The 25081-nt window shown below is 49.4% G+C and overlaps 1 protein-coding gene and 1 long non-coding RNA gene across 9 annotated transcripts in view; one reads left to right on the forward strand and one right to left on the reverse strand.

Moving 5' to 3' along the window:
• Positions 1-23209, forward strand: part of LOC104856211 — an 80082-nt gene extending 56873 nt beyond the window's left edge. Inside the window, exons 3-4 of the long non-coding RNA XR_778578.3 lie at positions 18107-18185; positions 22525-23209. This is a non-coding gene — a long non-coding RNA (uncharacterized LOC104856211). The remainder of the gene's footprint in view (positions 1-18106; positions 18186-22524) is intronic.
• Positions 1-23284, reverse strand: part of Cacna2d2 (calcium voltage-gated channel auxiliary subunit alpha2delta 2) — a 102674-nt gene extending 79390 nt beyond the window's left edge. For all 8 annotated transcript variants that reach the window (XM_010615468.2, XM_033759319.1, XM_010615467.2 and 5 more), the window contains exon 1: positions 23203-23284. In XM_010615468.2, coding sequence (XP_010613770.1) covers positions 23203-23283 — 81 coding nt within the window. In that variant the 5' untranslated portion in view covers position 23284. The remainder of the gene's footprint in view (positions 1-23202) is intronic.
• Between the last annotated feature and the right edge of the window lie 1797 nt (positions 23285-25081).

A 25081-nucleotide genomic window follows, 5' to 3' on the forward strand; every position in this document is an offset into this window, starting at 1 on the left:
CCACCCAGATACAGGAAAGGCGCACTTGGCATCAGAGAAGAGAAAGGCGGAGGTGACATTCACTGCCAAATTAACAGCCACCACAGCCAAATATTGTACTTGCCTCCAATCTTCTTTTATTTTTCAAAAGAAAAGGGTTTTACAAAGTAAAAGAGGCTGTTGGAACACTAAAGCTGATGATGGTTTTTAACAGGCAGGCCTGCCATGCGCATGCCCCACTCTGTACCTTCTCTTCTTCTCCTGTGCAGTAGTCTCTTTGTCCACAGACACACCCACAAGGTGCTGGCTTCCACATTTGTGCCCCTCCACATCAGCTGTACAGGCTGACACCAAGAGTATTCCTGGCCTCTGAACCTGTGGTGGTCCTGGACATGGAGCTGCTTATCAGCCATTTCCCTATTGTACAGGTCCCTTGCAAATGAGCCATTCACGGTATGCCTAGAACCACCTTGTTCATAGAGGCTGCAACAAAAGGGACCAGCCCATGGCCTCTGCAGGAGCTCTTGTCTATCCCTAGTGGTCCCCAGTACCCCTACCATGGGCAGCCACCTGCCTATAATTGCTCCATCATCACTTTTATCCCCTGACCAGGAGCTGCTTCTAAGGCTTGTGCCCTGGCTGCCTAATTGCACCCACCCTCTTTGGTCACTTTGTTGAATAAACACCATCAGTTGTTCTGGAGTTCAGTCCACTGCACCCAGCCTACCTTTATCTGCTTGTTCCTCTAGGCAACTTATATTTCCATTCTTGACCCCTCAACCAAGCATCCAATTTTCATGTTGTCCATGTCACCCATTTCTTCAGTCCTGGGCTGGCCCAGGCCTTGGTTCACTTGTACAGTGAGAGGACAGAGAGCCTCATCCTGGATGGCAACTGGACCTTGGCCTTGTCCCCCATGTATGCAGCCCCTAGCTCACACTGTGCTTCAGAACCACTCAGATCTCACACCATCCTGATGCTGGATGCTTGGTAATGCCCTATTTTAGGGGTAGGGCACTGGTCTGAGAGAGCTGTTGGGCTTGCCTGAGGTCCAAAGGTAGATAAAAGGCACAACCAGAACCTGGATCTGAGTTGGGCAGATTCCCTTTTCAGGTCGAGGTTTGAATCCTGCCAGCTACTAAGGATGATGAGTCTGACTGCTCTCATCTGAGTCCCCTCCTAGGCCATGCCCTTTGTGGAAGGGAGCTGCCCCATCATCCTCTGGATGACACACAGGTGAGACGACGGAGTACAAATGCCTGGACCCCTGGCTTCAACTGGGGACAGTTTTGAGGGACCAGCCCAATTTTCTGTGGAATTGGTTAAGGTCAAACTTCTCCTGCTCTGAAATCTTGCCTCCTTCTAGTTATGGTCCTCAATAAACACCTGCACATAACCTTCCTCTCTGAGTCTGACTCCACGGTTTATGTGCTGTCAAAATGAGCACAGAGTCTGACTCCATGGAACTGGAATAGGTCGCAGAAAACCAACTCTAAAGTAGGCACCATCCTGCTGACAATGAGGACCTCAGTGTGCAGGCAGGTGGGGTACTGACAATCTTGGTGTGTGACTGGTGCAATTGATCAGATGTTCACCATCATGAACAGAGATCAAATCCCTATGATTGGGTGCCATATTTCAAGTGGTTGAGGTGTTCAGAGAAGTATAACTATAAGGACTATGGAATGAGATGGCTGTTGCTGGGGGCTATCAACGCTTTGAAGAGACAATGAAAGACAGAGTGTGATTAATAATGAATTTAAGGTGAAATGTGAAAGTCAGAAGTCCCCTTGGCAGGACATAAAAAGGAGTCTCATTTCCTGCAGCCAGAGGGAGAAAAGCTGAGGGTCAGGTACAAGACTTAATTAGAAGAGGCAAAGATCCTGAGGAGCTTATAGTTTCCATTCCAGCAGGTTAGCGACACAAGGCCATGACCTTAACAATGAAGAGGGACCTGAGTCACAGACAGGGACATCTGGGTCATTGCACTTGAGAACCTTGAAACCCCAAACTCCCTAAGCTTTCTAAGCTTGCAGAAGGGGTCCTCATCCCTGTTGGAATCTGAGAAACCCCTTTATGGAACTTGATACAGAGGCCTTTGGATTGCAAATCTGAGTCTGCTTCCTGGGAACAAGACACACAACAGAGGCTCTATTTTCTCAGTATGGCCTGTTTCTACATCATTGAGGTCCCATTGCCAGACTCTCCTCCTCCCCACTTCCAGGGCTTTGTCCATGCTTCACCAGAAATGCTTAGCTCTTTGCCCCCAGCTTCCTCCAGGGCATTCCCTAAATCACTGGTGATCTGATCTGTCCTGCTGTGCTTCCATAGCTCTTCTATCTATAGTGCACACACATCATACAGCCTTCAACATGCTTCCTGTTTTGGTCTCTGTGTATTTGAATGTCCTTTGAATAAGCGAAAGCCATTGGACCACTCAGGCCCATATGCTGGGATCAGTGTCAAACCCTGAGTTGCCTGCAAGAGGCTCAGGGAGGCCTGCCATAGGAACTGCTGAACCTCCAGACCTTCTTGACCCTCAAATTCAGGCCCCATTCCTCTTCAAGGAGGTATGGTGTGTGTGTGTGTGTGTGTGTGTGTGTGTGTGTGTGTGTGTTTGGGGATAGGTTCTAAGTCACTCAGTTGACCAGGCTGGGCTTGAACTTGTGATCTTCCTGCCTCAGCCTCCCACAGTGCTAGGATTATACCTGGCTAAGGACGTATAATTATTAGGCCCCTTTAGAAGTGAGGAAATCAAAGCTCTAGAGGGGAACTCACTTATCCAAGTCCCCAAACCTGGGAAGGGGCTGATCGAGATTTGAACCTGATATATCTGGATCTTTTTGAGTGTCATCACTGTGACTTCTGTACCTCTTGACAAAGCAAGAGAGAGGGACAGGTGATCAGCTCTGGGAGTGTGTAGGAGATAGCTCACCTTGGCCTGGAGAGATGAAAATGGACTACATAGTGGAAGTCTTGAGGGGTACAGACAGGTAGAGGTACATGGCAAGGAAGAGGGCAAAGGCTAGGAGGGAGGAGATGGGGGTGTGAAGAGCTCTCGTTTGGGGTAATGAGTCAGGGAAAGGAGATGTGCTCTGTGTGAAGGTCACAGTGGACACAGACCAGGCTTGGGTCCTGCATCTGCCTGCCCCCCCAACCCAGTTCCGGTGCCTGCTCTGAATGGCCAATGAGGCCATCTGATTGGCTCATCAAGGGCAAATAATAGCTTTTGCTGAATTCAGCTGCAGCCAATCAGAGGCAATCAAGTATACAAGAGCCCTGATGGGCCACACAGGCACACCCACAGGCACCAGAGCTGGCCCCTCTGCCAGGCTCTGGAAGCTTCCCCCACTCTCTTGTATCTGAATGGGGGTCAGGGAAAACAAGTCCAGGAGGCCTCAGGAAAAGAAAAGGAAGGTACCCATCTGAGCTCCACAGAATTTACTTGGCACCTGCTATGTACCTAGAGAACTAGAAAAGTTGGCTGTTATGTATGACTCAGACAGGGAACACACACATCCTTTGGAGTCGAGCATGAAACAGCCTTGGCTCACAAACCCCACAACCATCTCCCAGCATTTACTCCTCGTCTCTCTGTACGCAGTCCTTGCCTCTTCCCCGAGGAGAACAGAGCCTTCAATCAGGCCCTGGGAAAGCAATTTTTCAATCTCCAACTGCAAACACTAATACTGCAAAAGCTAATTTTACAGATTTCCACTTCGAGACCTTGCCTTTGTCCCAGAATCCCTCAGCCTGGGAGATTAGCAGTTTAGAGACTGGAAAAAATAAGGTATTTTAAAATTCAGCATAAAACTCTCTCTTAGACTCAGTGAGCTAAAAAAAAATTTTTTTTTTTGATTGGAAAAAAAAATACTGTTAGTGCACATAACCTGTTAGTGAGGGAGGAGCCAGATCTGGTTCCTGCTCCATCACTGGTTAGAGGAGGGACTGTTCCAGCCCTTGACCAGCACTAAACCTCCAGCCTCCAGGGGCAGAGAAGGGCAAGAGTCAGGTCACTGACCTGCAAGCACAGCCTCCACTTGCAGCACCCATAGGTCTTCTGCTCAAGCTCTGGATGTGCATTTCTCTCCTGAAGCTATCCAGGATTTCCTGATGCCAATCGCCAAGCTTTCCCAGATGTGAAGAAAGGCTTTGGCACCAGGGATTAATAAGACAGGTCACTGGCTTACTTCCCACTTTGCCAGCGAGGCTGATTCTATTCCAAAGCAGACCTCTGGGCCTCAGTTTCTCCACCAAACCAAACATTCAACATCCCTGGCCACATGCCAGGTGCACATGCAGTTGAGCACTACACGCCCTCTGTACACACACACCCCAAGCCTCAAACTGTGACCAAGAGTGCAGATGTGCTTGGGGGTAGTGGTGGTACTCATTCTGCAAGCACTTCTCTACTGCATCTCTTGGAGATGAACAGTATAATCACTCCACTCTCTGGGGGCCACAAGCTCAGAAATGTTCTAATGAAAAATAAATGTATTTACAGGGAGACGTCAAAGCTGCCAGGACGAGTCGTAATATGCCTGTGACCGGCACACAGACTTTTATTTCTTCCCCCTCCATGCTCCAGAGCTGCTCCTGCGGCGTGGAGAGATAAATATTTTAAATAGCGACACTTTGGCGATGCACGGTTATGCAAGACAAGGAATAATTAGAAAATAAATTACTTTTTTTAAACCCAGCATTACAAACATCGGGTGCATCAGATTACTCCTTTCCACAGGCCAGGGCTGTGCAGTTCAGTTCACAAGGCCAGCACAGCAGGACCTCAGGAGGCAACCACACAGCAGCCTGTCCCTGCAGGCCCCAGATGGTGACGTCCCCTCCTATCCCCTCCTGTCTGCTCTGGGAGGCTCCCAGAATTGAGCTGAAGACCACACTTGGCAGCTTCCAGAAAATCTCAGCGATGGAAAGGCTTCCTCCGGCGTCTCACCAGCAGTAGCGCAGACTAAAAATAGTTTAATCTCCTTGAAAGCAAAAGGAGCAATCAGCAAAACAGACACTTGGGCTTGCATACCCCCACTCTTCTCTAAGCTCAGCTCCATTCAGTTGGGCCTGTCCCTTATGACGAGTGCTGTCAACTTCTGGCAGACCCCAGGGCAGCATCCCACAACACCCCCAGGAGGGTGTCTTCCAACCACTGTTTAGGAGTCCTCCAGGACTCGCAAGGTATTCTCTTTTAAGCCTTGTAACACCTTAGGAGGGAGGTAAGACAGGAAGCATTAGCTTTGCTTTATAGATGAAGAATCTGAGACAGAAGGAAGTAGAGTCATTTGCCCAAGACTAGAAATGATCAAGAAGGGCTGTGTGCAAATGGAAAGACTCAACCTTTGCAGACAAGAGGCTGATTTTTTAATTAGCCTCTGACTGAAGTCTCCATGGTAAAAACAAAAGGTGCCAGGGCAAGAAAGGGCAAGGGCTGGTAGGGTGGGGGAGAAGAGAGACTCACTTTCAAGGATTGGTCAGCTCTCTTCACAGCTGAGTGTGCCTGTCACACAGATGTGTCCTGCCCACTGCAGTAGAAATGACATTATAACTTCCCTATTATCACCCAGGGGTGTGGATCCTACGTTCTGGGCCCAACTTACTGTGTGGCTGAGGGTCTGTTCCAGTTCTCTCTGGCCTCAATCTCCCTAGAGATTGGCCAAAGATCTGAGGGACAGTTCTCTACTGGCATTCTTTGACAGGTTCCCTGCTGTCATCCTAGGCCTACCCCTGTGCTCTCTGTCCCTCCTCACTCAGTCCCACCTCCTGGCCTCTGTCTATCTGCCCTTCCTCTGTGCCCAACTGCCCCCCACCATGACTAGAAGCATGAAACTTACTGGTAGATCCTGCCCCATCGCCTTGGTTTTATAGGGGAAAATTCAAAAAAGGGAGTCAAAAGTCAGGTGTTCTGGAGAAGGTCACCCTGGAGTCACCCTGGAGAGATCAGAGGACTCAGATTCCCATCCCAGTCCAGTCACGCTTTATGTGATACTCTTCATGGCCTGTCCAAGAACATTACTGACTCTTTACAGTTTTAAAGTACCTTATACCCCTCCCTTATCCTTCATAGAATGAAGCTAGGACATAAAATAATACACTGGGCTGTGATGGGTGGTCCATTTGCCTAGCCTCTTGAAATGTCATCAGGGAAGCAGGCACCGAGGCTTGTTTCTTTCCTACTAAGTATTTTCCTTTCTAGCCAGCAGGTGCCTATAAAAAGTCACTCTATAACCTTGGCTCTGAGCCTTTCGTAACTAGCCTGTGGCCTCATCTGTCCTGCCCAGTTCTGTCTGTAGGCTGAGGAATCTCTCCTCTCAGCTCTTGGAATGCTACACCCTGTCTTTCCTGAGCCCTTGGTGCTACAGTCCACTGTGGCCCTAGGTCCAGCAGTTGCTGTCCTTCTGTCACTGCCTCAACAGACATGGGGCTTGGTTCCCTCACCTGAAACCACTTCATATCCTTCATCATCTCAACATGACCCTGAGGGCAAAGACATCTCCCCCTTTTACAGATGAGAAAAGTGAATCCTGAATCATGTGATTTTTGAGGGGCTTTTTTTGGTCTGATTGCAATCAAGACCCTACTCAGGCCCTACTCCCTCAGCTTTAGGAGGTGCTCAATTTCAATAGGTAGAGGTGGGGCTTCGAAAGGGCATCTCAGGAGGACACCAAAGTTAGGGAAAGGGCACACCCTTGGGGAGGAGGCTCAGAGATCTGAGACTGCCCTGAAGAGAGGATCTGTTCCCACTCTGAACCTGCTGAGGCTTCAGGAACTGCCCCAAATGAATGGGCCTCAGCCATTTGTCAGGTTCAGGGCAATGCTCTGCTCTGACCATGGGAACCTTGTAACCCTACCTCTGCAGCATTATGGGCATAGTGGTGTTGAGCAGGGGAGCCAGCCAGAGAATAGCTGGCATTTGTCAACAAAGGCAGTACTTGCTTTATCAGCAAAGATCTTCCTCATTGTTGACTGCAAAAGATAGACTTGCCAAAGGTTCCAGCTGCACAGGTTGGGGGGCCTAAGAGTTGGAATAAGGGATGCCTGAATTCAGGGAGAACTAGGCTGCTCAAGTGTCCCTGTGAGGCTGGTTGTGCCCCTTGTCTCTCTGTCTCCTCTCCAAACTCCCTTCTTTGTTCCCAGAGGCCCCCTGCTGCTAATTCCAAGCTAAGCCCTGGGATCATCTTGCTCTCAGACACAGGGCAACAGCTCTTCAAATGTTTTCCTGTAGCCCTAGGTAGTAGTCAGGGGCCACTGAGGTTGTGTGAGGATCAGGGTAGTGAGAGGGAGGTCAGGAGGCTAGCCCAGGCTCACCATACCCCTCAGCCAGAGAACTTCCTCTTCATCCATCCACTGGCCAGGGCCAGTGTCATTTATCCTGCACCAATGTCATTTAACCAGACTTTCAGGGCTCAGCTGCTACAAATGCAGTGAACACATTGGTGACAAGGAAACATTCACTTTTCCCCAAACTCCTTGAATCAGCAGGAAAGGACTACAAAAAATGGCAAAAATTCAGAGGGATAATGAAAATGAAGAGGAGGCCAGGAAAAACATTTTGAAAACTGGAAACATATTAACCCTGGTGATTGGCTGAATAGTTCCTGGAAAGCTCAGTTCTGCCAGCAGAGGGTTAAGGCTGGGGAACCCCAAAGCTAAGCCTTGAAGTCCCAAATGGGAGACTAAAAGAATTTTCTCTGGGGAACCTACAGCCCAGGGAGGCAGCTTGGCGTCCATCATACATAGTGAGTCCTGTGGCCCAGAAGTCACCCACCACACTAAGTCTGCATCCCTCATTCAAGCCCCACTCTGTGGTGATGTTTGCACTGGAAGTCCAAGGGATTGTGTAATACCACACCTCAGCTCCTATCACATGATCTTCTCTGTCTACTTAAAGACCCACAGAGCATATGGAGCTCCATACTATGTTGGGACAGGCACCTGGGAACCAGAGGACACAACAAACAAACAAACATAACTTGACAGAAGCTGGGCCGCCAGGGAGAAGAACATGTAAAATATGCTATAAAGCATGTACACTATGGTCGAACTAAGAAGTATATCTTTAGATAATGAGAACGGGGATCTTGGAGAAGGAAGTCATCAACAAGAAAGGAGGAAGACCTGAATGAATCCTGGAGTGCAGGATCAGAGCTGGAGGCATCAGTATGGACTCATGGTTTAAAAATATATACAGCTGATGGGCATAGTGGTGTATGCTTATAATCCCAGCTGAGGCTGAGGTAGGAGGATTGCTACAAGTTCAAGGCCAGCCTGTGCTACTCAGTGAGTTCAAGGCTAGACTGGGCTACATAGCATGACCTTGTCTCAAAAACCAAAACCAACCAACCAAACAAACAAAAAAACATATACACAGAGGTAGAGATAGATGTGATTATGGCTACTACGTATACACAAATTAGTATGCGTACATAGATCTACTCTTGATCAGGAGAGGGTCTAGATGTGATAAAGCCCACTACTAATAAGCACACTTGGCAGCTAGAGCTTGACCTCTATATATTCTGTAATAAATACAACCCAAAACCTCCTGGAGAAGTGGCTGATTTCAAGGATGCAACAGGGAAAATATGAGATGACTGTAGACCATTTTGTGGTAACAGAAAGTAAAAGAAGGCCAAAACAGACTGCAAGTATGTCATAAGGGCACAGGAGCCAACCTGAAAGAGCTCCTAATGGCCAGAGATGGAACAATATGAGCCAGAAAACTAATAGTGATATTACTGAACTATACCCAGAGACAATGAGCATTCATAAGATAAATAACTGGAAAAATAAGTAAGTGGGGGAAAAGAGACCACTCTTCCTCATAGAACAATTATAGTTCATAAGTGTAAAAGGAATAAGGGAAATAGAAAAGCTCCATTCAAATACTGTAATAATAACTGTTGTGGGCAAGTTTTACCAATGTATGCCAAAATTGATAAGCAAAAATTTGGAGAGAAACTGGATATTTGCACAGCCTCAAAGTATCTCCCCCAGGAAATTTATTTATTAAAAATGGAAAAACAGCAACCTTACAAAGGAAGAATGAAGCAGCTACCACCTTAACCAAATGATCAAGGTAAACATCAATAACCAGATGAACTGATCTCATCTAAGTCCTAATATGATACACTGAGGACATATGATGTTTCTTCCTAAAAGTGCATATCCTCAGTCATTCACAGGAAACCATCAGACAAACCCAAATAGTGAGTATGTAACAAAATAATTGGCCAGTACTTTTTGAGAAGTATCAAGGTCATTAGAGACAAGGAAAGAGGAAACTGTCATGGATTAGAGGAGACTAAAGACTATGACCAAGAGTACCTTGAATTTGATCACAGAATAGAAAAAGAACATGAGTAAATTGGTAAATTGGTTAAATCCAAATAATGTTCTCTCTTTGGCTGGAAGTATTGTACCAAGGTCAAGTTCTTAGTTTGATATTTGTATTACAGCTCTGCAAGATGATAAGAAACTGAGTAAAGGGTTAGGGAATTTCTGTACTATTTTTGTAACTTGGTCATAAGTCTAAAATTATTTCAAAATAAAAAGGTTTTCTTAAAAAATTATAATACTATTCTCAGAGAGGTAACAGACATTGTGGCAACAGTAAAATAAGAATAAGATGTTATTTTTTAAAGGTATAAGAAAAGAGATCCTGCAAGTTGAAAATACGCCTGTAAAATGTAAAGCTTGGTAGAAAGACTGGGAGATAAAACAGAAATCTCCTGACAAAAAAGCAGAGAGGAAAACTGGAGAGCAGAGAGGGGTTGGGGGAAGGTCTAAATTAAGGACTCTTAAAAGAGAATAAAGAGAAGACCGAAGTAAAGAAATCATTCAAGAAAACTTCCCAGAATGAAAAATAATGTCTAGTCTGAAAGTGTCCCGTGTGATAAGTAATAAAAATAAACACCCCCATGGAATTTGAACACTAGGTAAAGAGACAAAAATTTACAAATTTCTGACATCAAAAAACCAAAATTAAAGGAAAGCAAATAATGTATAATAGATGGGGAATCTGAACACCATGGGACCTGTCCACAGCTCAGGAAGCTGGAAGGAATGAAGGCGGCTGCCTTACAGATTCTGAGGCTAATGGCTTCCAGCCTGGACTGCCAACCCATCTCAAATTTCTGTAAAGTGTGGGGGAGCACAAGGCTTTCTGAGACATGAAAGTTTCAGAAGTCTGGCTCCCATGTCCCTTTCTCAGGAAGCCAACTACAAATATTCTCTGCCAAACACAGGGAGAAATCCAGAAACTGAGGAGGAGGAGGAGGAGGCCACAGGATCCAGGAAAGAAGAGACTCATCTCAGGAAGAGGTGAAGGAAATCCCAGGGACATATCTGAGTAGGCTAGGAGTGCAGCCAGGCTTCACTGGAGTAAGTTGGGAGGCTCTAGTCAAGACTTTCTTTGTGTGGTAAATCTGATAGAATTCAGAAGTATCTGAATGTATGACATGAGGGTTGATAAAATGGCAGGAAGTATGGGGCAGAATAAGTACAGATTCACAGAAAAAAGAACAAATAAGTCAAAACCCAAAACCCAGACAGTCATCACCTGCAGAAAACAATTTTAAAATTGTGTGTACTATGAGGCACATAATAATATTTGCCACTCAGAACAATGTCAACAGTGAGTCCTGACCTAGCAACATCACATAATAACACTGTAAGGCCAAGGAAAGGGCAGTGCAAGGGGAGAGAAGGAGCACAGTTCTTCCCCACAGTGGGATGCCTGTGGATAATGCCTAAAACTAAACAACCACACAGTAGCTATTTAAGTATGTCATTTCAAGATGGAGCTCGGAGATTAGAAGTGCCAGCCTCTGAGGTATTGGAAATGCAGAGGAAGGGGCTGCTGTCATGCTCCTAACATAGTTTGCCTGGAGACACCCTGGCACCTGGTACCCCTAAATTTAAAAATCCAGCTAGAAAGAAAGAAGAGAGGGGAAGGAAGGAAGAAGAGAGACTAAGAGAAAATACTGCAGACAGAGGAGGAGTAGGAGTCAGGGGCAGGGGATCCAGCCTGGTTTCAATTCCCTGACCTGCTGACTAGAGATCAGGTTCTTTAGAACAAACACTGATTTGGTGTTGGTGCCCCTGGATCCCTTCACAACATTTCCCCCAAATTGGAAATACTCAGAAAGCACATTGAGGGACAGCAGCCACAGGGGTCTGAGAGATAATGTCATTCATCCCAGGGGGTAAGGGGACAGTACCACATGTGGAGGAAGATGCTACAATATGCCCATGTAGCATGAACTCACAGCTGTGCCACCAAGCACTGTGTTTTTTGTTTGTTTTTGAGACAGGTTCTTTCTGTGTAGTTCAGGCTGGCCTCAAACTCGTGGCAATTGTCCTGCTTCAGCCTTCCAAGTGCTGGGATTACAGGTGTGCTCCACCACACCTGACTACCAACTACTGTTGAAACCTGTGCCAGAGTCAGATTGTCTATCTCACCTGGCCCCACAGACAGCCTCGACTGAGAAGAGACCAGGAAGGAGGTAGCTATGCAGGAAGTGGGGCTGAGAAGGCTGTAAATGTTTTCTTTGCTAAGTCTCATCTCTTCCTGGAATCCTAAATTCTGTGTAACTTCCAGGAAATTCACAAACCTGTGACCTCTCAATCCAAGTGGCCTCCTATCTAAGAGGCAAAATAGGAGATGAGGATGAGGGGGCAACTCAGTCCTGGGGGAGGAGCAGTGTGTGGCCTGCGCTGGTGGGCCACACGCCAAGTGCAGTTTGGAAGAAACCCAGAGCGCTTGGTTTCTCTAACAGTGGGGTACTGAATCCAAAGATGCTAAGTGGATTCAGTTCCCCCAGCAGATCATGTGTTCAAAAGGAAAGATAGTAAGCCAGGCAAGTTCCTTCCTTACCCAGGCCTTGACTATGCCCACGAACTTTCCTTCTCTCATATCCTTCTGCAAGACCACAGCCCTTTAGAGACCCCAAAAACCTGCTGGCATTCCAGGATGTGGGCTGTTCCCAATATTCACCCTTCTACATCACATGTTCACTAGGCACTCACTTCTGAAGGGTCCAAAGTCACAGAAGCTTCCAAGGTCTGGAAGGGGGCAGGTCACCCGGCTCCATGGCTGGATGTGACCTCTTCTAATTCTGTTAAATGTTTCTAAAGAGGCCCTACGGGTGCGTGTGGGGCTATGTTCTACCCTGCAGCCAGTCTGAGATGAGAGGCAAAGCCCCAATCTGATGGCCCCATCTGATGAGGGAACCCACCCAGCTTCCTGGGAGCTCCCAGCTGCCACCTTCACAAAGCTGTGGTCTGAGGGATAACCTGTGCAAGCCTCGGGGTTCTAGTCTGAGGGTAGAAGCTGCCACATCCTCTTTGATGCAGAACAGTGAGTGAGTTTTCAGGGCCCATTTTCCTGCCTTCCCACCAGAAGGCTCCAGACCTCACTGCCTCGTTTCCCCTGAGCAGCTAGCTCCTCCACCACTTAGCAATGGAGACAATTTACATAATGCATCTTGTGTGAGAGGAATAATGGCTGGGGAAGCAGGGTGCCCGTTAGTGGCTCCTCTAGTGGCTCCTCAGGAGGGAAAATACCTGCTCCCACACTGCTGTCTCTTCCCATATTGAGATGGGCTGTGAGGCTGCTAGGAAGCAGAGCCTTTAAGTGCTCAGCTGCTATAAAAAAGAACCTATAAAGGATGTGCCAGGCCTAGGACTAGAACTAGAGCAGCAGCAGGACAGATCTGCACGCAGGAGGAAATTTTCAGAACACCCAAGTTTGGATCACAAATCCATCCAGCTGTGCTCCTGAAGTCTATACCACTGGCCTGGGCCCCGGCATCCTGATCCTTTTGGAAGGAGGAGGTCACTGTAGCAGGCAGGAAGTTCCAGCTGAGAGGCTGGGAACCATGGAGCCAGGCTGCAGCTGCCTGGGAGGCAGTCACATTCAAATACAAAGGCAGGAATGGCAGGGGGAGAATACATAAAAATTACTGGCATGGTAATTGCTTTTTATATAAAATGTTCTTTTTAAAAGTTCTCCCCAGTGTGAAAGTCCCTCTTTAAAAAGAATAAATTCACTGCACACAAATTTATTCCACGCCTATAGATGGAGCATAATGAAGGCTCCTGCATCAACACCTGATCAAGAGGCAAGTGGCTTCCACTCCACCCAGCTTCCAGGTCTCCCCGCAAGAAGCTGCAGTGCAGCAGCAAGGCCAAGGTGCTTCGAGGGGCAACATGAGGGGGCAGCAGGCCTGTCTGCCAAGGGTCAACACAGAGCTCAGACTCTAGGACCCAGAGACAGGTGCCACAGACCCCAGCAATGCCTTGGAAGCTAGGCTTGAGCAAGGGTCAGAACAGGGACAGCTGCAATCAGAGTGATCCATGCTGATGCGGAGGAACATAGAGCTGTGGGAAGTGGGGGGCCCTCATTTTCACAGAACAGCAGAGAGTAGGCATTATGTGTCTTCTAGGGGATCAGTCATCCTCTCCCCACCTGCCTGCAGGGAACACAGAGGAAAATGGCTGATGACAAGCATTTGGGAGTTGTAAGCGGGAGTGGCTTTCTTGGGCATAGAGAGCTCCTTCCTGGTGGAGACTCCAGTTATGCCACAGGCACCCAGACAGTTCTACACCTTCAGAAGGCAACTCTGGTGGATCCCAGGCCAGGGCAAGATGGACTGTCAGAGCCTACTCAAGAAGAACATAGATGCTGTCTGCACCGGGAGGCCTAGAGCTTGGGAATAAGGATTCTGTCCAGTGCCCCCTTATCAGCCACAGTTCCACCTCTGTGAAATGGGGAAAAGGTCCTGGGTGGCTTCATCATAGCCTCTACAACAGGACTGCTTGGTACAGCCCCTATTTTAGGATGTGGATGCACAACTGACATCCTGCCCTACCACAGGGCAGTCGAGGAGTGTTTGGTGGTGACTTGGGAACAGGGAAACTATATGTGCATGAATGTGTGCTTCTCACCCGCAATTGAGACTTCTCAGCTTCACTAATAATCAGTTAAGTAGTTCTCACCTGCTTGGGTGACACAGACCTTCCAGTATCTGCCTTTCTCAGTCCCCACCCTACATGTGCCTGTGTACAACTCCACAGGCATCACTCAGTACCACACATCCATCCACATGCACATGCTCACACAGCCACACCAACACATGTGGAATATATGCAGGAATGACTACTCCCTTCTATGTACCTCAAAGCATGTTCTCATCTACATGCACATGCATGCATTCTTCTATCCCCCATCTCTCATATGGCCTTCCACACAGAGTGGTCAGCCCACATCAACTGCACATAAATCTCAGCAGGTCAGGCATTATGTCTCTCAGTGAGTCATGGGACCAAGAATCACCAGGGCTAGCTGCCTTCCAGGCCTGACTCATCATGTTCAGGTGGACTCTTGGAAGGCCTGGACCTGCTCCTACCCTCTGGCCACCATCTCCATGCTGAGATCACCAGTCTGGGTCTGTTAGAGATTCCTGGCAGCCTACATGTAGCCAAAGGGTGGAAAAACTGTGAAGAGTGAGGAGCTCCAGTCATCACTGGCCTTGGTATTAATCTGGGAGGTTTCCAGGAGAAGAGCTGTGGTGTGGGTTTAAAGCTGGGGAGAGGTCTAGAGAAGGTGGGGGTGAGTGAGGGGAGGAGTAAGTACAGTAAGTCTAGCTAGGTATAGTGGTGCACATCTGTAATTCCAGCACACTGGGAGGTGGAGACAGGAGGATTGAAAGTTTGAGCCTAGTCTGAGCAACCTAGCAACTTGAGACCCTATCTCAAACTGAAAAATAAAAAAGGGCTGGAGTTGTAGCTCACTACACCAAGGCACTGTGTTGACTCCCCTGTACTGAAAAAATGAAGAAGGAGGAAGAGGAGAAATCTAGTGATGGTAGGGAGTAGGAAGACAGAAAGGCAGACGGGAGATTCAGATGCCTAAGAAAGACTCCCTAATGCTCCTGCCCATAGCTACACACCTGGCCAAACCTTCAAGCCACTCTGAGAACAGCTCAGCCTCCTCAGCCTCAGCCTGGCATTTAGGTAGCTAGGAAACCCATGCAGTCAGCTCTTCTCCAGGGTTCCTCTTCACAGCCTGTGCCATTTCCTCATAAACAACAGTCAAAGGGTCATCAATGTGGGACTGGGTCTTGGCAACCCAATGCAAGCCTATTTCTTTCAAGCCATTTGGCACCAAGGCTCAACCCTGATATACTGTTCTTAATCTCCCCATGTGGGGCTAGATGGTGACCTAGGCATTATGGGACAGAGTCACAGCCCCAGTTGCTCCCTTTTCTGTGCTCAGATGCCAGCCCCTTTGCTTATCCATCCACTGAACAGTCACCATCTGAGTTTACCCTGTGCCAGCCTTTCAGGCACTTTGTATGCATATGTGTGCAGTGGTACTGCTTCTCCACCTAGACTTCAAACCCTGTCATGACGAAGGAGTCAGTCATTTGGTTCTCTGGTTCATGAGAAACCAAAGTGACAAGGATGGGACTGAGAGGACTACTCAGGATCCACCTCTGCCTCAGTCTCCCCCATCTGCACAGAGCAGACTGGCCCCTCTTTGTGAGCTGCCAGGCCCCAGAGCTGAGAGAGAGGAATAGAAAGGACAGTAAATTTGTGGCTCTGTAACTTTCTTTGGGTATGAAATCTCTGCTTACAGGAGGGGGCAGCTGTACTCAAGAGAAGGTAGAGGGAGGCCTCACTGAGCCTCCATTTCCTGCCTGGTCATGGTAAATGCTGCTCATGCTGCCCCTGGGGCTGGCTGTGGTTTGTCAAAACCAATTACTTCTCTGCCTCAGCCAAGTGCTTGAGGCTCCATGAATCTGAGGCAAGTGTCCCTGTGGCTGCTACTGATCCAGCGATGGATGGGTGTGAAGGAGGGGTAGGAATGCAGATTGGGGCAAACATCCCTCTAGGCCCAGCATGGAAACCTGCTAGGCCCTCCAACCCCATCCCCCATCTCCCACCCTGGATTATCCAGACTAACCCCTGGCTCCAGCTACTCTTCAGAGACAGATGTGAGGCTGGGGGAGGGGAGCAGACCTGGGCCAGCTCCATAAGCTACAATGGCTGGGTCCTCCTAGGAGCTGAATCCAGCTGTCGCACTGCAATGTCAGCTTCTTCAGGGATCCCAGAAGAGAGCTGGGTGGTCACCAGAATACTTCCTATGTGTATAAGAAAGGGGAGGGTCTTGTTTCAGAAAAGCTGGATAGACAAACCTCCCAGATTCCCAGGACAGAATCATTCAGGTAGATATATACTGCATCAAAGCTCAGGGTTCCCCAGTAGCCATCTTCAAGGAGTGGTGCTGTCTTCCCAGCAGGTTTTGGTCATAGCCTCTGAGACTCAGAAAACCTTCAGAGATCAGCGGGGCTGCCACCCTCAAGAACTCCTGGCTTCAGCCATGCCACTTTCTGACCCATCAACCTCTGCATCCCTAGGGCCAATACCTAGGAACAGCCCAGAGCTCAGTGGCTTGACACCTTATCCCTTCGCAGTCCACTGCTAGCTAAGCTCCCATCCTCCTCTCACAGGGTATGAGAGACAAGCTGCTGACTTGTGAACTGCCTAGAGAAAACAACTCAGGGCCTTCTGGGGTGTTAGGGCCCTTTCCTTCATCTCTCTTGCTTCCTCTTCATAGGTGCCTTGCAGCAGGTTCTCTGGACTTCTAGCCAAAGAAGCCACTACCTTCCTTGGCTCACAGGCCCTATTTCTTCAAGCCCTGCCCCAGCTTAGTGGTCTGGTTTCTTGCAGTGAGATATCAGCAGAAGATGTCATGGTTACCTGGGAAAGGAAAATTATTTACAACTCCTAGGCTAAGCCAAACAGGAAGATCACCATGGACATCTAAACTTCCCAAAACAATGACCAAGACCTGAAAGTACAGGCTATTGGTACTGGGAGTCACAAAGGCACCCGCATTTGGGGGCTCTGCAGTTTTCTTGTTCTTGCTCTCCTGAGATACACACACTTCTCATGAGGACAGGACTAACTTAATCCCCATTTCACAGGTGAGGGAATAGAGGCCCAGAGAGGCAGGACAACATGCTCCAAGTCTCACAGAATGCAAAAGCCCAGACCTGATATCCCCACCTATATCACTCTTTCCACCACCACCCACCATTCAGTTGCTGCCCATGGCACAGGCCCCCAGTTCAATTCCAGCTCTGCCTCACCTGCAGGATCACAGTGCATTCTGTCCTCAGGATTCACAGCTTGTCCCAAATGCTTCTCCCCATCTCCAATCTGTCCTCAGCCCCTGAACTGACCTTGGATGTGCCTTCACAGTGACCTCTTGGCCCAAGCTGGAAAATGCAAGTCCCTCTCCTCATGCCAGTACCATCAGCTGATCCTATCTTAGAGGTTCGCCACTAGACTCATCCCTTCCACATTCACCAAACTCCACAGGGACCTGGCTGCTGCCTCCTTGCTGAAATTATCCTGAAGCCTAGGCCTCCCAGCAGGCTTCCTGCCCAGCTTCCCCTGCTATGACTTCAGGAGCAAGGGTTAACTTCTTCCTCATATCCGGAGCACCTCTGGGTCTTCCTGTGTCTCATCCTCCCTGCTGCAGATATCTTTTCCTCTCCTCTCCCCTCCCCTCCCCTCCCTTCCCCTCCTTTCTTTTCTTTCTTTCTTTCCTGGGGATCGAACTCAGGACCTTTTGCTTGCTAGACAGGTATAGTGCCACTGAGCTACATCCCTGGCCCTGCTGCAGATATTTTGATACAATTTCCTCATAGGCCTAGGCAGCAGGAATGGGGGTACAGGGGGCTGAGAAGAACATCGGTCCTCAGCCCAACCTCAGCAGCCTTGAGGAGCCACTGGGGTGCAGGACCTTTCAGGTGGCTGGTGACAAGGAAAAGGTGGCCACCCTGAGCCAAGGGCCCTAGGACAAATGTCCTGGGGCACCCCCACTTCCATGCATGCCTCTCTGGGTTTGGGGGATGTGTAGAAAGGTAGGAAGGCCTAAGTTCAATCTGTCTCAAAGAAGAGTTCCTTCCCTGGATAAAATGGCTTTAGAAAAATTCCTCAAAGATGGACATTGCCCCCTTAGCCCCAGTGGAGAAGGTGCATGTTGGGTGGATTAGGAGTGAGGCAGTGGGACCACTCTCACCCAACTCTGCGTCTTCTCACATAGGAGGAGAACATTCCAGACCTTATAGTGGGAGAAGCTGCCAGAGAGGCCACCTGAAGGGCAGAACCCTGGAAGGAAAGAGGTGAGAAGGAGCTGGGCTGGGGAGAAAAGACGGGGTCTAGGTAGGGCTTGGACAGGCTCCTATGCACCCGCCTCTCTGTAACTAATTATGCTTGAGCAGCGGCCTCATCACGTTTCAGACACCCTCCCGGGAACCCTTCCCCAGCCCCATGCATCCCCGCTGGGTGCTGAGCAAAAGGACCATATGGAGGGAATAATAAGACAATTAACTTTCCATTAAAGAATAATATATGTAGGTTTTTAGGGAGGCAAGCGACAGCAATCCCTACCCAGTGGCATATTTTACACTCACCCCCCTCACCCGGATGCACCCCATATCTTGATCATCTGTGCCAGGAGAGAGGAGGGTACCAGTAAGCCTCTGCAGGAGGTGGCTGGATGGAGTTTGGGTTGTACAAGGAGCAAGTGTAGAGCCCCTAGGATTATAGTTCAGAGGCTAGAAGACCCTGGGGAGGGGAGGGGAGGGGAGAGGTCTGCCTCATTCTAATCTCTTGCTGACTCTCAGTACCTCTGGGGCAGCCTGTGCCAGTCCTGCATAGGTGGGGTCTGCCTGGCAAAGGAGCTGCTGCTTGTCTCTCACGGGCACATAAAATCACAGCACTCTGATGGAAAAATCAACTGTGGACTGTGGGGCTGGGGTCACAACTTCTGTGCTCCCCTTCCCTGATCCCACCCCCCCAGACTGTTTCTGTCCCCTAGCACCTTCCCCTGCCCCAGCTTCCTTACTCCTTTTCTGACCTAGCTCCTCTATGTTTCTGAGGTTCCCTGGCACTCATGGGCATTATTAACCCTCACCCAGGATGTTTGAATGCTCAGAGAGAGCATGCTCCCCAGATGGGGACAGACTACAGTCTCAAGCCAGCACCCTGGAGACCATGTGTGAACGTGCAGAGGTGCCAGGTGGGAAGGAGAGGAGGGGGCATGGAGAGGCCTATCTCAAAGACAAGTGCAGAGGGGCCTTGTCCTGCCATCTTGAGCCCCACAGGAAAAGGGCCCTGTACATGGCCAATTTCTAGCCTACGGTGGGAGCCACCTTCAGATATGGCATTCTGCAAATATTAATTACACATTCCTGAGAGCACTAAGCAGACAGGGTATAGGGATGGTCAGGGGAAGACAAGTTGGGGGAGGACTATGGCACCATCACTGGTTCAGAAATGTCATTCTTGGTGTGCCCCTGTACAGGGTGGGAGCCCATAGACATAACAGGCTTGAATCACCACAAATGGCCATAGAGGCACAGTAGGGGGAAGGACAGCAGAAGACTTGGGGCTGGGGATCACTGAATCCTGGGGTCCAGCTGTGTGAAGGTTGCTCAGCAGTCTGAAGGCTGCTCAGCAGTCCAAGGGAGGTGCTACCCAAGAGTAGCTCCTCTGCCTTCATACCTCTACCCATCTCCCTCAACTCAGGCCTGAAAAGGCTCCAGGATGGTGGAGAAGGCAGCTTGGTTTCCCCACCTGTATGACAGTGCCACAGGAATAACCAGTAGCATGCCGCAGGGCTAAAGCCCACCATGGGGCATGGGCAGCTTGGGATGTGAATGAGGCAATACATGGCATTTCTACCCTGAGTGGCAGGTAAAATACTGGGGGTTGATATGAACAGGGAAAGGTTCTTCCTATGGGACCAGATTTGGGTTGAGCCTTTCCAGGGGGTAGCCTGTGGCTCCCAGATATGGCCATCCCAGGATCCTTTCCCAGGTTGGCTTTGGGTAGGCAGCCTCCCCTCACTCTCACCACAGGAAGGTGTTTTATCAGGTCAGAAACCCATCCCAGGGTTGGTACACTTGGTGAGTCAAACACTTCTTCCTCATTCCCGACAATGACTCCTCCTTGCCCTGCTTTCCCACAAGGTCCTCAAATTGTTCCCCTTGTACTCTAGATAGTCAGAAGGGGTGGACCCCTGGCTGTACTTATCAAAGTGACCTGGGCTTCAGAGGGGAGACCTGCCCATCTCCACATCATCCCCCTACAACCCCAGGCGCCTGATGAATTATTCATCCTGATCAGCCTCATTATGTAAATGAGCTCAGAGCCTAAGCATATGCTCTCTGCTCTCCCCCCAGGATGGGTACAATATGGTGCTGGTGGGGGAGGGTAGAGAAGGGGCTCAGGAGACCTCACTCAGCCTCAGGAGAGTTGGAGGGGTAGACTGCTCAGGGTCCACATTTCTGTGGTCTGCTGAGGGCAAGAGTGGGCCAGGGGTGGGTAGGGCTGAGGTACCCAGGAGGGAGTAGCTCAGGTGGGTCTGACTCAAGTTTGAGGGTGGTAACATATAAGTAGCAGAGCACCCTGTGCCAGGAACTCAGGCTAGGCACTGGCCCAGGAGGTTCGATGAGGAAATACAATGGGGTCTTCACAGATAGACCCCACACCCCACCAAGGCATTCCAGGTTTCCACCCTGTGAATGGATCACAGTCTGCCCCAAGTCGTTCTCCCCTAGGTTGTGGTAAGGCCAGGAGAAGGATAATGCCAATGCAAGTAAATGTTCCCAAATGCCACTATCTGCAGTTTTTGCTTTCTGGTAGCTGCCAGCCCTCAAGACTCCAAGCTACTGGGTACAGGACAGCCTCTAAGATTGGGGCAGGCAGGGAGGGCAGTCATGGAGAGAGTTTTGACACTAGGATCACCCTAGCTGCAGGTGTTGGGGGCAGCTCAGAATCAGCTCAGGGAGGCCTGAGGAGGGATAGCTCCAGTGGGGACCAAGGCTGTCAGCCTGACAATGCTAGGTCCATGGCAGTATTGGCAGCTGTGTCAGGACTCTGCTCCAGGCATCCTCCTGACCTATGAGAGCCAGGCATGGAACTGGAAACATGGGCCCTCTCATGTACATTTGAAGGTGTGAGGGTCAGGATTGCATGTGGGCCATGAAAGGGGGAGGCCCCTGCTGGTGTCTTCCTGATCTTCCAGGGTCTGCACACTCCCTCTAGAACTCTATACCTAACCCCACTGCCACCCCACTGCATAACTCTCTAGAGTGCCCTGTGCCAAGAATTGTCAGCAAGAAGTAAGAGGCTGAGGAAGCAGGTGAGAAAAACTGGATCAGGACAGAGCTGCTGGAGAGCTGGCAGCCTTGGGCAGCAGTGGGGCTGCCAAAAGGAGGGGATGCCTGGTCAGCACTTCTCTGCCTGCCTGCCTGCCTGCCACATGGGGCAGAGCTCTGCTCTAGCCCAGCTCCCCACTGCCCCAGGTTCTTCCTGTCCACACTCTCAGGAGGGGAGTGCAGCCTGAGGAGGAGCAGCACCCTGGAACAGGAGTCAGGAGCCCAGGCCCAATTCCCAGCTCTGCCACAGTCACCTGTGACAGCTTTGTCGCTGAGGGGCACATGGGGATGAGAGTGGTAAAAGGCCTGAAATTTCTTTAGTCCCATTTGAAGGGGAGAGAACATATCTTAGGAGTGAAAATGATTAACAAGAGAAATTCAAATCCATTGCCATTTTTACCATCAGACTTGCTAGTCATGCTATGGGTTGAAAAGGAGCATCAGAGTGGGTCAAGGTCTCGCCTAGAGGAACAAGACAGGTTCACTAAGCAAGGATTCCACTTTGGTCTTTACCATCCAGGAAGATAACAGACCCAAGTCTCAGGCATAAATTGTGCATACTATTTTCTCACAGGCAAATATTCAGGGTCTGAGTTACTGTTACGCATAAAATCAATAACATCCTGAAGCTGAGGATTCAAAGCATGGAGGAGTCTTACCTGCTACATCCAATATCTGTACAAAACCTGGGAAAGTGGGCGATGTTTGTTTCAGGGAGCTTTCATTCCTTTATTAACCTATACAGCTGTACTTGGCAGTGCCCAATTAAGAGCCTGGTTAGTGCTGAGTGCTATTCCTGAGCCTAAATTGACTCCTGTTCTGGAACAGCATTTCCTACAGTGCTTTCTCTGGAAGTTCTGCTGGCTTCCAAGCACAGCTGAGTCATTCAGAGTTCATAGGAAGAGTGGGATTCAACCACTGCAATTTGAGCCCAGCAACCAGGAAAGGGAGGTTCAGAGAAACTGGACCATTACAGGAAGAACAGAAAGCAGGTTAGTGGTTCAGACCTCCAGACCTGGACCATGTTACCCCTTCATTAGCCACCTCTGATAAACCCTATTTGTTCAGAGGTCCAATATCCACAAGCAATGTCAATACACTGCAACCCCCATATTGTGGGCACCTACAGAAGCTAAGAATGGAGAAAAGACTGATGATGACCCCCATGGCCCTTGCCCCTCAGAAGTTATATATGCTGATCCCAGCCTTGACCAAGAGGGATGACAGAAACACTGAACCCTGGGCCTAGACTCTCAACAGAATCCCCATAGTAACTCATCTTTTCTATTGTTTTCAGGCCAACTAGCAGCAAGAGATCCCTACTAATCCCCTACTCAGTTCTGGCCAAGACCTCCCAGCCCAAACCCAGCTAAGAGTTCCCCAGGAGTCCCAGCCCCAGTGCTCCAAGAGCTCAAATCTCTGAGCCTCGTCATTTCCACATAAAGAGCAACAGCTCAGGTGCCTGTGGTCTGACAGCAACACATTTTGCAGCCTTCTGGGGGTGACAGATAGCTTGCTCTTCACATCACTATTTCAAACATTAACATAATCTCCCAGGATGAATGCGCTTGCTGGCGTCTAATCAATCACCCGTCCTGCACCTTGATCCCTCATCCCAAGGCAGAATGCAGGCTTGCCACTCCACACAGGTTATGCGCACTGGCTCCCAGGCTTATTTGGCCTGGCCATACTATCATTTTGGGGTTAGTCCCTTGGGGTTTCCCAACACCCTGCAGCCACTTGCCTGTCAAGGGCCTGGCTCCCACCCCAGGCACTATCTCAAGCACAGAGCCCATCCACAGGGGAACCTGGAAAGCCCCAACACTCTCCCAAAGGCAAGAATGCCACAGGGTCGCTGCTTCATCAACAGCTACCTTGAAAAGCACAGACCAAGACCTCAACAATGCCAAATCTTCCACACTGCTGACCCACTTGGAAGAGGGTCCCTGGGGAAAAGCAGGTAAACCAGGCTTACCTCGCGGAGCTGCTGGACACCTCCAAAGATCCGCATCACACCGTCAATCTCCTGTTCTAGGCGCCGGGCCCAGTGTTGCATCCTGTGTGCAGACAGAGGAGAGGGATGTCAAGTCCACTTGAAGCTGGGACAATCTAGCCCCTGCCACCCAAGGGGGTACAAAGCAGCTGTTCACTCAACTCAGTTTTTACTAGAGGAGAAAGAGAAGCAAGAAACCAGAGTGTTCCTGTGGTTGTCCTTTCAAGTTCAGCCCCAAGGGCCTGGCCTCTCCTCACATACTGTTGGCCAGCCAGAGAGGAAAGAGGAGTATATTGTAAATGTTCTGAGGAAGTTCAGCAGCTCTAAGAAGCCTGCAGGGAGGCTACTTTTCACTATGAAGAGCCAGCCCTTGATGTAGCTGCTCTGAACACAGGGACTTCTGGACACCAAGGAAGAAGGCAGGATGTAGCCAAGTGGGGCCTAGGGAGAAGAAGGGAACTCAGCTACCACCAAGGGATACTACCAAGTTCTGCTATAAGCCTGAACAGGTCCCTGATGCTTTGGGCCTCATTTGAGCAGTGGACATGGGGAGCTCCTGGCTCACAAAGCCCTCTGCTTGACAGTATCCTGGTGGACAGATGCTTATCTGAGGCCCAGCATAAACCCAACCATAGGTCCAGTGCAGATCATCCTGCCCCTTTCTGGGAGCTGTAGACTCATGAATGCTTCACCTAAATCACAAGTCTAAGCTGGTCTCCCTGGTGCCATCCTAAGGTAATTTTAATCCACTTGTGTCTCAGCTTCCTTTTCTGTGGGTGGGAATGAGAGGCTTATTTGGGGCCACCTCTTAAGGTGTCACAAGAACATAGGAGAAAAAAAAAAGAACACATTGACGATAGGCAATTCAAGGGTACTGCTCAGGAATATTTGTGAGTAGACAGGATGGACAGGTGGCCACGTGGCTCTGTGCTCGCCACTCCACACCCAGGAAAAGTGAAGGTATCTGGGGAGAGGCCTCAACTGGGTTCAAACCGGTGACCTTCAGATAGTGTGAGACACTCCCTGCTTCGAACAAGTCTCTCTGCCCTCATGTGTCTGAAAAGGCACCTCAACTTCCCCTTCCTCTGACATACTCCTATTCTGCAGGCTAAGACCTCTCTAGGGAGGGCCTACAGGAGAATTGCTATAGAAATTGAAATATACTAAAGGTCAAGCATAATGCATAGGGCACAGCAGGGATAAAATGACGTTTAGAAGTTTGCATCTGGCCCCAATATTCCTTCCTGAGCCTGCCATCTTCCCTAGTGTCACTTGGGAGCAGGACAGTCTTCTGGTTACCTGGGTCAGAAGTGCACAAGCATTCACTCTGGCCTCCTGTCCCACATCCCTCCTCTTGCCTTTGGCTGGGAGGCTGGGCACATGTCATTGTGTGTGCCTGGGTCGGTTGGCATGGGAACTCAGAGCAGGAGGCAGGCAGATCACTAATTGCAATTTGCCAAGCTGAATGTCAGGACCATGATGGGGAAAAAAAATCAACATCAAAAGATAGAGGTATTAGCTTTGGCTTGTTGCCTGAGCCACAGCCTGATTCCTACCTTAGCTCCCCACCACAAAGGAAACTAACCCTGAGTCCAGGTGGAGGCCAGGCTGCAGGCCGAGGTAGAAAGGGCAATCAGACTTCAGGGGGAGGGCAAGGCCTAGCCAGAGAATAGAGAGTTGCTTTAGCTGTCCACTGTCCACCAGATACCAATGTCCTGACCCTGGCTGTGGGAGGACTATGTGGTAGGTGGGTCTTTTGTTATTCTGAAAGATCAGAACCCTAGTGGCAAATACTAGGATGGACTGACACATAGTCCTGTGTCCATCTGGGTAGATGGCAGACAAACGAACAAGGTCAAGG

Source organism: Fukomys damarensis, unplaced genomic scaffold, assembly GCF_012274545.1.
Source record: "Fukomys damarensis isolate Sample0158 unplaced genomic scaffold, DMR_v1.0_HiC HiC_scaffold_37, whole genome shotgun sequence".
Lineage (NCBI taxonomy): Eukaryota > Metazoa > Chordata > Mammalia > Rodentia > Bathyergidae > Fukomys > Fukomys damarensis.